This window comes from Poeciliopsis prolifica, unplaced genomic scaffold (genome assembly GCF_027474105.1).
Source record: "Poeciliopsis prolifica strain line A6 unplaced genomic scaffold, Auburn_PproV2 SCAFFOLD033, whole genome shotgun sequence".
Taxonomy (NCBI): domain Eukaryota; kingdom Metazoa; phylum Chordata; class Actinopteri; order Cyprinodontiformes; family Poeciliidae; genus Poeciliopsis; species Poeciliopsis prolifica.
This window is the reverse complement of record NW_026562408.1, coordinates 1,687,178-1,701,189: the sequence shown is the minus strand read 5'-3', so window position 1 is coordinate 1,701,189 and position 14,012 is coordinate 1,687,178. Positions and strand designations below refer to the sequence as shown.

Below are 14,012 nucleotides of genomic sequence, written 5' to 3'. Positions count from 1 at the left end.
CTGTTTTATATTTATCTGAGAATGATTTGAAGAATTCTGGAAAGGATAAGTCTAAATAATGAGCTCACAATGTGTTTAGTCATGAGAAGTAAATTGAATCTAAGATAAATCTGAGATAATCCTGTTTTATAGTGCTGTATGTCAGTGTGACCTCCCACAATTCAATGGGAAAATCTAAAAATGTGAACCCAGCTTTAAGGTCCAAACCAAGTCTCTGCAGGACACAGAGCTGAGCAGAAAACTGTGTTGTGCACATCAGCTTAATGGACTATATTACCTTCCTTTTTACTTAAAAATGAAGGAAATCAGTAAGGAAGAAGACGACCATAAAATCCGGGATTATGACACCATCACCTCTTTCCTGGGATCCTGGGGACGCTTTCAGATGAGGATTTTTTTGGCGTTGGGCATCAGCATCCTCCCGAACGGATTCACTGGGATCTACATCGTTTTTGTAGGCGCCACTCCGCCTCATGAATGCCAGATTCCTGAGAACAACAGCATCAGTGAGATGTGGAGGAATGTGTCAGTCCCAATGGAAACAGTCGATGGCGTCACAAAGCGCAGCTCCTGCTGGAGGCTTAACCTGGAAACAGTCAGGAACTACTCTCAAAAGAACTTGATCCCAAATGTGGATGTGAATGTCAGTGAAATTCCCCTGGAGACGTGTCTGGATGGATGGACATACAGCAAAGACGTCTACCAGTCAACCATCGTTACAGATGTAAGACGATTTTATCCTGAAATATTCAAAGAGTGGATTGTTCAGGCTTTTTCCTGGAGGTCTTTTCTACATGATCAATAAGAGACGTTTAAAAATTTTTAATGTTGATGAGTATTGAACTTTAGTTAGATTGACTCAAACTTAAGCAGAAATTACTTCTTGCATGCATATTGCAAAACTACTCTGATTTCACTGAAGTCTCTAAGTTTCAAATGATATTCAGACTCAAAATGCCAAAAGTTTTTTTTTCCAACAAATCGTTTAAAATAGTTTTGGCAAAGTCTTGTCCTGCAGCTTCAGAGGCACATCGAAATGAAATGGTTGAAATCAGCATTCAGCTCTGCAGAGGCTTGATAATGAACTATTCATCTTATTTTGGTGTTTTATGCATCTAAAAGTTAAAAAACAGAAGCTGCTGAGGAATGCATTGGGCATTCCTGTTTTCAATTGTTCCTGTAATATTTTAGTGATTTAAACGTTACGTCCAGTGCTTCTTGCAGGAACAATGTCCTGCTTGTTTCAGGCTGTTTTGGTTGGAGGTTTTAATAACCAAGCTGAAACATAAATGTTTTTTCTTACATACTTATTAATAAAGAAAATTGTCGAATAAAAATCCTTTTCAAAACCCTGTGTTTACAGTGGGACTTGGTGTGTGATAATGCATATAAATCTCCACTGACCACCTCTATTCATTATGTTGGGGTTCTGGTGGGAACCGTGGCATCAGGCCAGATGTCTGACAGGTATGTATCTTTTCAGGATTTTTCTTTAAGCAAACTTATTTTCCCATCAGAGGAAACTAAAATACCATCTTGCTGATCCAAACAGTCATGTTCCGCAGGTTTGGGAGGAAACCGATTCTTTTTGTCATGATGGCTCTTCAAACTTTAGCAACGGCAGCACAGATCTTTTCACCCAGCTGGGAGATCTTCACCTTCATATTTTGTCTCGTGGGAGCTGGAGGATACTCCAACTACACTATAGCATTTGTTCTGGGTGAGAAAAACAAATCAGCTAATAATATTGTTCAATATTTGGAGCGTTTCTACAGATAAGTTAGGACAAAAGAATTGTGCATATTAAGGATCAATTAAAATGTATTTACAACAACCTTGCACAGAAAAGATTCAGGTAACGACTTCTGCTGTCAAAGTTTTCAATTACAATTGACTAAATAAGAAGAAAATCTGTCTGTTATTGGTTTGTTTGGTGGATTTATGTCAATCAATCGAAGAAAAGTCTCTTTTTGTGACAGGAAGCCAGAAACACATTACCAAGATATTACATTAAGATAATTTTGCAAACTTGTCTGTCATACAAACATATAATACCTCAACAGAAAATGATTTATTAATCGTACAGTCCAATGTACTGTTGGGATAAGAAATTAGTTTGGAAAATGTTTTTGCTAACTTTTGTACACCACTATTTAACGTTATAAAACATTAAATAGTTTAGATTTTTAGGACATTTATAGCAATTGTTCCTACTTTTAAATATTCTCTGTATGAAACACGCAGGATCTGAAATTCTCAGCCCGAAAACTCGGGTTGTTTTTTGCTCGCTGGGCGTTTTTATGGGCTCAGCTGTTGGCTACATGCTAATGCCTGCGGTGGCCTATTTCATCCGGGACTGGAGAATGCTGCTGATCGCAATGGCTGCATCTGGACTCATCTATATTCCTCTGTGGTGGTAAGATAAGGACACCTACAGCAAAATATAATAATTACATTGTTTTACATAATACTTTGTTTTATTTTATTTTTTTGTAGTTCTGTATAGCCTTAAATTATCTTTTTTTGTCATATTTGGATCAAATGGATAAATAAAAATAAAAAGCTGTTACAAATTGATGCTTTGATCAAATTTGGAGGATAAAACATTTGTGTGAAAATGCATTTCTAAAAATGTAAGACCTCAAAAGAATGCAGTCAATGTGGTAAAACCAATACATGATATGAAGTGAATCCGAACCTCAGGCTTAACTAAAACTACTTTGGTTTATTTATTATTTGTACATGATAAATGTAAAATATACTTTTGAAGTTATTTTTCTTTTGTGGCTTCTTAGCATTTTTTTCAGCTGGTTTAAAAGTTTTGTTTCAGCATCATGTAGGTTTTCTCTAAGGTGAGTGAATTTTTCTGTTAAACTAGGTCTTGAGAGTATGCATTTTCTCTGTCAAATCTTAGTTTATCTTTTTATCATTCTCACAGAAAAAATATGTTCAAATTAGATGCAAAAACAACCTTTAATAGTTTTGACACTTATTATCCCAGTCCTAACACCACACACTATCAAAGATGCATTTATAAGCACTTCATAAACTGTTGTCATGAACTGATGTGCAGATGATGTTGTGTGTTCAGGTTACTCACAGAGTCTCCTCGCTGGCTGCTTTCTCAGGGGAGAATAAAAGAAGCAGAGGAAATTATTATAAATGCTGCAAAAATGAATAAAGTAGAAATCCCTCAGGATATTTTCAGACCAGCTGAGGTAAGTTTATCCTGAGCTACATCGCTATAAAGATGTTGCTCACTTCAAAATAACATTTTTATCTGTTCTGCGTTGAGCTTGAAGTCAGACATATGAACACTTTTTCTTTTAGTGATTCTTCAACAGTTGATATATGGAGTCTGTCAAGTGCAGTGACTATTTCCTCTTATTTCACATAGATTGAAGATGCTTTGTCTAAAAGTGATGAGAAAACAAACATATTTGTCATCCTGAAAAGTTGCAATATAGCATCTATTACACTGTTATGTGCCAGTCTGTGGTATGTATTCAACTTCATTGTATGACAAAGTTTTGAACTATTCTACCAGTTGCACTAATTAACTGTGCAGTTTTTGCTGCTCATGTGACTTTCCATTAAAGGGAGTTTTGTGAATCTCTTTGCAGGGTAATCATTACCCTTAGCTATTATGCTTTGCTCCTCAACACTTCCAATCTTAATGGTGACCCCTACCTGAACTGCTTCCTGTCTGCTGTGACAGAAGTCCCAGCGTATATAATCGCCTTGTTGCTGCTGCAGTTCTGCTCCAGGCATGTGTGTCAGTCCTCCACTTTGCTCCTTGGAGGCGTCATGATCCTCTGTGTCCAACTCATTCCCAAAGGTAATACTCCAAGTCTTTTATGGAGCACTGTTAATTAACAAAACTAATGAATATCAGTGCAGCTCTAACAAGATTATCAGCGCATTTTTACGGTTAATCTGCTATTCTGTTTGCTTAAAATGAATTTAGCATAAGCAGGACAAATATAGGAAATGATGCCTTTTTCTTGCCATAAAAAAGTCCATGTTTTGATGAAACATTAAATGTGAAACTTAATTGTTCTTCTTTGATTGTCCAGATCTGCCCACTGTGGCTGTGCTGCTGGAGATGTTAGGAAAGTTTGGAGTGACTGCAGCGTTCTGTGTGGTGTATTCAGTCACAACTGAGCTCTTCCCCACCGTTATCAGAAATACAGCGATGGGCTGCTGCTCCATGGCCGCCCGAATCGCCACCATCATCTCTCCTTTCATCATCTATCTGGGTAAGCAATCAAAATCAACTAAAAAGCATTGTGCTAATCTCCAATTTCTGGAAAACATTTAAAAAAGTAACGCATAAATGTAATTTTTGAGGTTTCAAAAATCACTCTTTTTGCATTTTAAATACATATTGTCACATGTTGCCATATATATTACATAAAACAGAGATAAGACCACAGAAGATAAACAATATTGTATGTTAAATATCTATTGCAAAATTACTATGCACATCACACATTTTAGATTTGACTTATTTAAAAAATATTTTTATATATAATTGTTATGCAACTTTGCATTGGCTTAATATGTAAAATTATAATACAAAGACTGAAGTTTGGGATTGAAATATGACAAATAAGTGTTAGTCCTTATTTTAATGTGTAACTTATTAACTTATTTCAACGTGTATTAACAAAACTAAATTTAAAAAAGTAAGAATCAATTAGGTGTGAGGATTTTGTGTTATGTGCGTTGCTTTTTACCTTATCCTTAATACAGAACGTAAGTTTGCTACATAACAGTAACAAAAAAAATCTGTTTTTAAATTTGATTTCTTTTAGGCTACTTCCGTTTTGTGAGTAAATAATTACAAGTTAAATACTTGAAAAAAATTTTGATAAATATTTGAAGCCAAAAAATAGTTCCTCTAAAAAATTATTGCAAAAATTAAATGTATAGATAAAAAGGGTTTGCAAAAAAGCTTTGACCTAAAATCTTATGTCAAACTGCTCCACCTGGTGGCTGTTTGTGCTAATTACAATAAGCTTCAACATGCTCTGCTTTTTCACATATTTATTTAGAACGTGTTATTTGCAACATATGACTTTTTATGAAATTATAACTTTTCACTCAATCACATAAAAAAAAGTTTCCATGGCAGTTGTCACAAATGAATTGGGGAACACCATAACATTTTTAATGTCAACATAAAATTTGTACTAAAAGTTTTCCTTGCCCTCTCACAGCATCTTCCTTAATTTTCAGGGAAATACTACAAGGCGCTCCCTTACATTGTGATGGGTGTCTTAGCCATTTGTGGTGGGATTATCTGCTTCATTCTGCCAGAGACGTTTGGGAAAACGCTGCCAGAGTCTTTACCGCAAATGCAGCAGATCTGCGGGTGAGTCCACCACTGTTTACATTGTCTAAAAAAAGCTGCTTTAAATAGTATTAATATGGAATCAAATGTATTAAACTGCTACTGTTATTGCTTAAAACGTAATGATTTTATTGAAGAAGAAAGCTAATGTTGACTGTTTTTATTCAAACAGGAGAAGAAAAAAAGTGGAAGATGAAACTATGGAGAAAGAGAACATTTCCCAATCTAAAGAAACCAAGTTATAGTTACACACATATTTATATATATACTGTGTTGCTCTTCCTGTTGACATAGTTGCCCTTATTTAGTTGCACTGAATATTTTTAATATGCAATATCATTATGACAGTTGAGAGAGGGAAGAAAAAGTTTGTTCTCACAACTGCTGATTCATTTATTTACTTATTTCCTTGTAACTTAAATGTAAAAAAAAAAGTTTTTCTTCATATTGACAGGAAAATGTTATTTTCCTGATCGTATCAGCCAGATGAAGAGTGCACATCCAGCTATTGTGACACAGTTCAAAGGTCATTTCTGAAAGTTGTCTTTGAGTCAGAGTTTGGAGTTGCAAAGTTGGGTTTGTGTCTGCAGAGGACATCCAAGGACTAACTTTTGTACATTAAAATTATTTAAAGCCTGTCAACCTGCAATCTTCCTGTGTCCTTACAACATTGAACACTTTGATACTTGAAGAAAAGCGCAAACTTCTTCGCTAAGTCGTTTGTTCTGTGACATAAAATGATTCATGGTTGGCATTTTCATGCTTTCTCATGCTTCAAAATTCAAAAAGTTAAAATCTGCAAGGGAAATATTACAACATCTAATCTGTTTTTCATCAATAAAACAGGATGGACTTGGAAATACTTCAAACTGGATAGACAGTTTTGTTTCCTCCTTGGTCTTAGAGCATAAAGGAAACACTCTTCAGTAATTGTACACTGGAAACCAGATTTCTTTTAAAAAAAAAGGCAAAGTCTCCACATAATTTACAAAAAGAAGTCAGAATTTTGAATTGCAAGGGTAATGTGATTATTGTTTTTACTTAAATGTGAAACGAAACGCCAGTCTTGGCTGTTGATGCTAAAAGTGATTAGCACTAAATCTTTAACATGAGATTCAGTAAAACCTACTAGATGTTGTTTTTATTTATTTAATTTGACAGTAATTTGGACAAGCTTTGGTAAGTAGTTCCTTTTTTGAAGCCATTTTCTGAACTATGGCGATCTGGCGCCTTACAGCTCAGTGCAATGTTCTCTTATTTTTCCCATTATAAACAGTGACAGAAATAAATCTTTATGTCTCATCTTATTTATGCCTCATGAAAGTCATGGCTCAATTCAATCCAATTTAATTCAATCGTTTTAAAAATACTGACAAATCAAAATTCTGATAGGTTTATTATTTCTGGACTGGGTTCGTCTTAAAGAGAACTTATTTACAGATAACGTGACGTGTTTAGACGATTTACGTCCCATCGGGTCTCATCACTGGGGGGAAAGGAATACGTGTAAATTTAGCTTTGAACGCTCCATGATTCTGGCAGCTGTACACAGAGAGTGTTGGTTCTTCCTCTGTGTTTATGGTCACGGACAGACTGACAACTTTCCACCAGAGCAGTTATATCAGTTGTTGACCTGAGGATTCTGCAGGAAAGTTACCTCCACTAGTACAAAATCCACAGGACATTCCCCCACTGCAACTCAAACTTGGTAAGTTACGTCATTTTTCCTTCTTTACCACATATTTGGTATGGTCAGTCAAACCCTTTGGTCTAAGAACGTTGCTTTTTGAATGAAAAGAGACTGGCACAGCTAAACCGATCTCTATGCTATGCACTCAGTAAATATGCAGTAAATTATCTAACAGTGAAAAATATTGTTTTAAGGGAGCCTGTTTTCTGCTCGCGGTTGGTTCCTATGAAGAGCTGATGTGAAGAAAACATCCCTGCTGTGCATCAGCTCGGTAACATGACTGACTGCAGCAGCTCACATTTCTTCACACCCACATGCTCAAGTATTATTTTGGGGGTTTAATATGTCAGCCACTTACAATTCGAAGCCAGGGAAATTGTTGTGGATAAACATTTTGACATTTCTAGCTCTAATCCAATGACTTTATTATAAGCATAACAAACTTATCTGACCTCACCGGGTTCTTCCTAACTTACCCACCTGCAAAAAAATTAAAAGATAAACTAATCTGCTTAGATTGTATCCTTTTAAAATATACACAGACATTTTCTAGTAGACTAATGTTCATTCCTTAAACATGAACTAAATGTCAAAGGACTCCTGCAGAAGTCCTTTGACATTTGCCGGGATGCTAAATATGCATTTAGCATATATTTATATATATACTGAGTTGCTAGGAAACTCAGTATTCGTAGTAATACTGCGTTTGTGGAATCTACATGCCATTCCAGTAGATGACGGTAATCTCCAACCTTCAGACATCCTACATGTTGTCTGTAAGGTTATTTACAGGAAACAACGGCGAAGTCAATGTTAAAGCCCAAGTCCTGGAAGAATAATGAGGAGCACAAGGTCTGAACGCTGTCTGGAGCATTTTGCTGTACAAAACAAGGGAGTAATGAGTAAATAATACCAGCTTTGAAAATCTGCCTTCAGGAAATGCTTAAAAATAAAAATGTGCATTAAAAGTGCTTAAATATGAAAATGTAAATGTAGTCACTTCAGCAAATGTTTTCATGCTGCCTTAGAGCTACCATTGAAATTTACGTATATAAAATCAAACACAAGTACCTTCACTTTTTGATCTTTGATTTGACTATCAATAAGTGTCTTAATGAGAAAAAAATTGAATGTTTTCTATCACTTACATTTGTGCAGACAAACGTGGTAGTTGCCATTGACCACAGTTTCATTCAACTGTCGGTTTTATTATGCCACAAGGAGAGAAAACTCTGGTTTTCTGCTGCAGAACAAGAATCTTTGTGCAGGTTTACCAACAAATAGTTTTATTCATCTGATTTTAAATGTGGAAAAAAAGCTGTCACACACTAAGCTGATCTTTATTAAAACTAAAAGAAAATCTTTTTCTTTTAGATTTTCTAAAAGAAAGTCCTGCAGGGTCGGTTGCAGGCCTTGATCATTTTCTTGCATTATTCCAGACTCCGTTTAGGTTTTGGAAATGTAATAAATAGTCATTTGTCCTCTAAACCTTCTGGGTAACGGATTGTGTTCCCATTGACAAACCTTGACCATGACTTCCTATTTTCCTGGAAACCTCTCTGACTGCAGTGTGTGAGTATTGAGGAACCCCAGTGTTCTGACTATCTGTGCTACCTAACAATCCGTCTATTATGTGGCGATGCGCATGCAGCACAGGTTGCTTACGCAGTAGCTTTCTACAAAACACCGTCAATGTTGACTGAGATTCGACGTTGACGGTGGGATGTTTGCTTCGAGCCGAATGGCGACCACAATTAATCAGTTGCTGACAAACCTCCAACCATTGTCAATTATTATCAATATGCTGCTGGATTCTGCCAATAGCTGAAGTTGGCATTTAAATTTGATCCATGCTTTACATTTTTCAAAAATCTCAAGAAGATAACAGGTGAATGAATCAGACATCTGCTTGTGTTTTTGTGCAGTCTGTTAGGATTTTTATTGTGAGAGAATGGATATCCAAAAGGTCAGGAACTATGACACCATCACCTCTTTCCTGGGATCCTGGGAACGCTTTCAGATGAGGATTTTTTTAGCGCTTTCCATCAGCATAATTCCAAATGGATTTGTTGGCGTCTACATCGTTTTTGTAGGCGCCACTCCGCCTCATGAATGCCAGATTCCTGAGAACAACAGCATCAGTGAGATGTGGAGGAATGTGTCAGTCCCAATGGAAACAGTCGATGGCGTCACAAAACGCAGCTCCTGCAGGAGGCTTAACCTGGAAACAGTCAGGAACTACTCTCAAAAGAACTTGATCCCAAATGTGGATGTGAATGTCAGTGAAATTCCCCTGGAGACGTGTCTGGATGGATGGACATACAGCAAAGACGTCTACCAGTCAACCATCGTTACAGAGGTGTGCAACAAATGGCTGTCATTTACACAATTTTGAAAATATGATATAATTCTGTTTTTGGTTTTTGGGGGGGGAGTTGGGAGAAATTGCTATGCCTGTTACAAATGGCTGATAAATTATTAAAGCTGCAGCAAAACATTTATAAAAAAATCTTTTTTTTACATATTTGTTGAAGCTGCCACTATGTTGATGATTTGTGAACTACCAGAGTCTGGGAGGCGGGTCTTAGTGCTGTCAGTCACAATCTTGTGTGGTGCAGCTCATCCTCCTTCTCCCCTTCGCTTTGTGCTATCACGACACGGTGACAATTTTAACAAATATATATATATTTTTTTTTTTCTTTTTTTTTCAAAGTTGCACACTCGATCTTTTGATTTTGTCTGATTTTGCAGTGGAACTTGGTCTGTGAGAATCAATATAAAAACCCACTGACTACCTCCATTCATTACATCGGGGTTCTGTTCGGAGTTCTGTTCTCAGGCCAGCTGTCTGACAGGTATGAGCTGCATATCGATACTTTCCCAGTCAGTTGAATTTCTCAGTGAGGAATACATGGAGTCAGATCAAATGTATTTGTTGTACAGATTTGGAAGGAAGCCCATCCTGTTTGTCATGATGGCTGTTCAAACTGTTGGGCTAACGGCACAGATCTTCTCTCCAAACTGGGAGGTCTTTCTCCTTATTTTCTTCATTGTTGGTGCTGGAGGATACTCCAACTATGTCATTGCATTTGTTCTGGGTATGTGTTTTTAAAGTACACTTTATAATATTGGTTAATTGCATGTATAATTATGTATTTTATTATCCTATCTGACCTCAGATAGTCAGGCTGTATTGGGTCCAACAAAAATGTTAACAGAATGTGACATTATTAAATGTCAACAATTCTCCATAAACAGATATAAAAATATGGCATTCACCAACAGGAGCTGAAGTTCTGAGCCCTAAAACCAGGGTGGTTTTCTGCTCACTCGGGGTTTTCATGAGCTCAGCTTTGGGATACATGGCGATGCCTGTGGTTGCTTTCTTTCTCAATGAATGGCGGATGCTGCTGGTCGCCATGGCTGCCTCTGGCCTCATCTACATCCCTCTGTGGTGGTGAGAAAATTCATACATGCTAACTTTTAGTTCACAACGGGGGTTTTTTTAATATTGACTTAAAATATTTTTTCATACTTAAATCAGGCTCTTTGTGCAGAAGCTTGTTGTAGCAGTTTTTCTTTGTCCACTACTAAAGAGTTAGCCACGTTTAAAAGAGAAATTGCATATTACTCAATTGGATTGTGACTTCTGGGACCTGCTGCGCTCCAAATGATAGAGCAACAGAATTTTAGAAACTTGAGTATGTTCAATTTTAAGTCGGCATTTATCTGCTATGGGCAGGAGCTTTAATGCCTTCAGTTTAGAGAAATAATGATCTGATGACTTAAATGCTGAACTTTTATCCTCACTCAGTTCTAAAATATGGCAAAAAGAAATGATTAAATGGAATACTGTCCAACATCCCAAAGGTAACAGACAAACGTCATCATGATGTCCCACAAGATTAGTTTACTGTTCTCACATTTTGACCTGCGTAACACTATCATTTCTTACTTAATGTCAGATGCACTTTGGCAGCAATTTAATGAAAAACCAAAATATGTTAAAGTTTAGAACCTGCTGGTATCTGTTTAAAAATGTTTTTGTGTTTGTTTGGAATACATAAATGAGGTTATAGCCGAGTGAATTGATCTGTGAAGTAGTTTAAACGGTTTGCAGGTGAAATGTTTGTATCCGAACAGGTTCATCCCAGAGTCTCCTCGCTGGCTGCTGTCTCAGGGGAGAACGGCCGAAGCTGAAGCAATTCTTAAAGATGCAGCGAAGCTGAATAAAGTCGAGGCTCCAGACGCCATTTTTACACAACCAGAAGTACGTCTGAATGTCTGTCCTGTAATATTGTATTAATATCATCTCGTCTTTTGCAAACGTTCCCACAACATTTTTTATGGGAGACTGTTTTTTTCTTGCTATGTTTCACCTGTCTTTGTTTTGTTTTTGTTTTTTTTGTCAAAGATTGAGAAAATATCGATGATCCAAGGCAAGAAATTCAACATTTTGGTCCTTCTGAAAAGCTGCAACATTTTCACCACAGCGTTGCTTTCTTCCAGCTTGTGGTATGTGTGCAGTAGCATCATATTCTACGTCTCACCTGTGCTGAAGATTTTTCCTGGATTGTTTGGCAGGATGATCGTCGCCATGAACTACTTTGCTTTAATCCTCAACACTTCGAACCTGCACGGCGACCCGTACCTGAACTGCTTCCTGTCTGCTGCTACAGAGGTTCCAGCGTACATCATTGTCTTGTTGCTGCTGCGCAACTGCTCCAGACGCCTCTGTCTGTCTGCAACGCTCTTACTTGGAGGCATTATGATCATTTGTGTTAACCTCATTCCGATAGGTAAGATCCACACAGAGTCACCGCGTTCACCGCCGGCGCAGTCATGTTGGGTTTTTCATACATCAAGTTTTATAGTTCCTAATTATAAAACTTTTTCAGAATAGACTCAGGTGTTTGCAAATATGTTGGACAGTAGGAGCCAAATTTAATTCACTATACTTACAAGCAACCACAAGAAACAGTAAAATATTTAACATTTATTTGTAGTTACTGTTTGTCTGAAATATTTACTCACCTGCGTGAGAAATTGAAAAGTCAAGACCCAAGTTCAGAAATACACAAACAGAGAAACACATAAAAAATATATTTTTTTTACAATATTAAAGATATTCATCCATCCATTATCTAAACATATTTATTCCTGCAAAGAATTGGGCGAGAATTTAAACAACTGGTTTAAAAGATGTTCACTTATTCAGGAAGTTTTAAACTTTGTGTCTGGATAATATCCATCCATCTAGAATAACTCTGAGTGGGATTATTGGTGAAGCTGTAGCATCGTCCAGACATTGCATAAAATTCAACAATGAGTTTAGTAAATGTGCATTAAATAAAAAACTCCTGCAGTGACACACATCTTACCAACAATTTGCTTTAAATCAGAATCTTATGGAATACTGGAATAAAACTTTTGCATTTGGGATGTTTTTATAAGATTGGAGCAACCGAAGTTGCACCTAAATGTGTGTTTTCCTAAACATTAAGCTTATCAAATCATTATTTTAATCTGTAATTAAATCATTTTTTCATTTTTCTGTCACATTACATGTTTTTTATTTTATTTACTCGTTATTTTATTTTAGTTACTCGTTTTTTATTTTATTTATCAAAATTGACTTGTTTTGTCAACATCAAGGTGGTTTCAGTCTATTTTGAAATCGGATCAGTTGGTCTGATTCTTCTGTCTGACTTTCTGGCCTCAGATTTACCCGGTGTGTCTGTGCTGCTGGAGATGGTGGGAAAATTTGGCGTCACATCGGGTTTTTGCGTTTTGTACGCCTTCACGGCGGAGCTCTTCCCGACCGTCATCAGGAATACAGCCATGGGATGTTGCTCCACCGCCGCACGGGTCGGAACCATCATCTCCCCGTTCGTCATTTATCTGGGTCAGTGTGAAATCTGTGACCACTTTTTAAGATACAAATGCTTAAAATTATTTCTCTGATGTCAGTGAGAGTTACTGTAATGACTCATGCTTCATCTTGTTATTATTCACTGAACAAACAAGCATTACAGTTCTTGACGTTTCTCTCAGGAGGTATTAAATTATGGCGGGGTCGGTTCTGTCTCAGGGTTTTACTTCAGGGCCCTTCCATACGTAGTGATGGGTGTCATGGCCGTCTGTGGTTCTGGTTTCTGCTTCATGCTGCCAGAAACCCATGGAAAAGCTTTACCCGAGGCGCTAGCAGACATGCAACAGCTACATGGGTGAGTTGTTGCAATTATTTAAAAAGTTAAACTTACTTGTGGTAAAATGTCTTCTTCATTCTGTTTGGTCAACTTTGATTGGCTTTTTCTGATGATACTTAACTTTATCTATTAGTTTTGTGCAGAATTGTTTTTCCTGATATTTTGTTCCTTTGTTCAAACAGGAGCTGTGTGAATAAGAAAAGGGAAGCAGAAAATGAAGAGAACACACATGTATAGTGGGTAAATGTTCTTATAAATCTGCTGATTCTGCCAAAGATTTCATCTATTTGTTGAGCTTGTCTCAAAGACTGACTGATTTATTTTTTAATGCCATTATGTTCTTATGATTTGATGAACAGACCAACACTTACGGTAATTGGAAATAAGCAGTAAAATGATACAAATTGTCTTCAAATTGTCTAACAAATAAAAATCTGACAACTGGTTGTGCATTTGTATTCACTGTCTTTACTTTGATGCCCCTAAATAAAATCCAGTGCAACCAATTGCCCTCAGCAGTCACCTAATTAGTCAATGAAATTTAAGTTTAAAGCAAGGTCTGTTTATTTTCTCCGAGATCAACAGCAGAGCTGCAAGAATCCAGGACAGCAACAATAATTAGTTTTTCATTTTCCACAATTGGCCTTTATGAAAGAATGAAAAACAGAAAACTTTAAGAAGTCCAGATTAAAGTCATGTTACTGAAAAGTCCATTTATCTCAGTGATCAAGTGAAACACATTATCTAGAAGATTTAG

General features: G+C 36.7%; 2 protein-coding genes across 6 annotated transcripts; both read left to right on the top strand.

The window, feature by feature from the left end:
• Nucleotides 1-168: 168 nt before the first annotated feature.
• On the top strand, nt 169-5,998 carry LOC129373531 (solute carrier family 22 member 4-like). The gene is made up of 10 exons (XM_055051520.1): nt 169-724; nt 1,364-1,467; nt 1,566-1,720; nt 2,245-2,416; nt 3,092-3,218; nt 3,398-3,498; nt 3,624-3,838; nt 4,077-4,259; nt 5,242-5,377; nt 5,529-5,998. The coding sequence occupies exons 1-10, from the start codon at nt 296-298 to the stop codon at nt 5,599-5,601; spliced, it is 1,695 nt and encodes a 564-aa protein (XP_054907495.1). The 5' UTR covers nt 169-295; the 3' UTR covers nt 5,602-5,998.
• An 81-nt stretch (nt 5,999-6,079) lies between these two features.
• Nucleotides 6,080-13,757, top strand: LOC129373530 (solute carrier family 22 member 4-like). Of its 5 annotated transcripts, none has more exons than XM_055051516.1 (12): nt 6,080-7,064; nt 7,241-7,317; nt 7,839-7,898; nt 8,972-9,405; nt 9,798-9,901; nt 9,990-10,144; nt 10,332-10,503; nt 11,190-11,316; nt 11,461-11,845; nt 12,769-12,951; nt 13,138-13,273; nt 13,438-13,757. In XM_055051516.1, exons 4-12 carry the CDS (start codon nt 8,998-9,000, stop codon nt 13,490-13,492), a joined length of 1,725 nt encoding a protein of 574 aa, XP_054907491.1. In that variant the 5' UTR covers nt 6,080-7,064; nt 7,241-7,317; nt 7,839-7,898; nt 8,972-8,997; the 3' UTR covers nt 13,493-13,757. The 5 variants fall into 5 exon arrangements, with proteins under 5 accessions (XP_054907491.1, XP_054907494.1, XP_054907490.1 ...); XM_055051519.1 differs by lacking the exon at nt 7,839-7,898 and having other exon boundaries at nt 9,140-9,405; nt 11,461-11,561; nt 11,631-11,845; nt 13,438-13,753; XM_055051515.1 differs by lacking the exon at nt 7,839-7,898.
• Nucleotides 13,758-14,012: the final 255 nt, after the last annotated feature.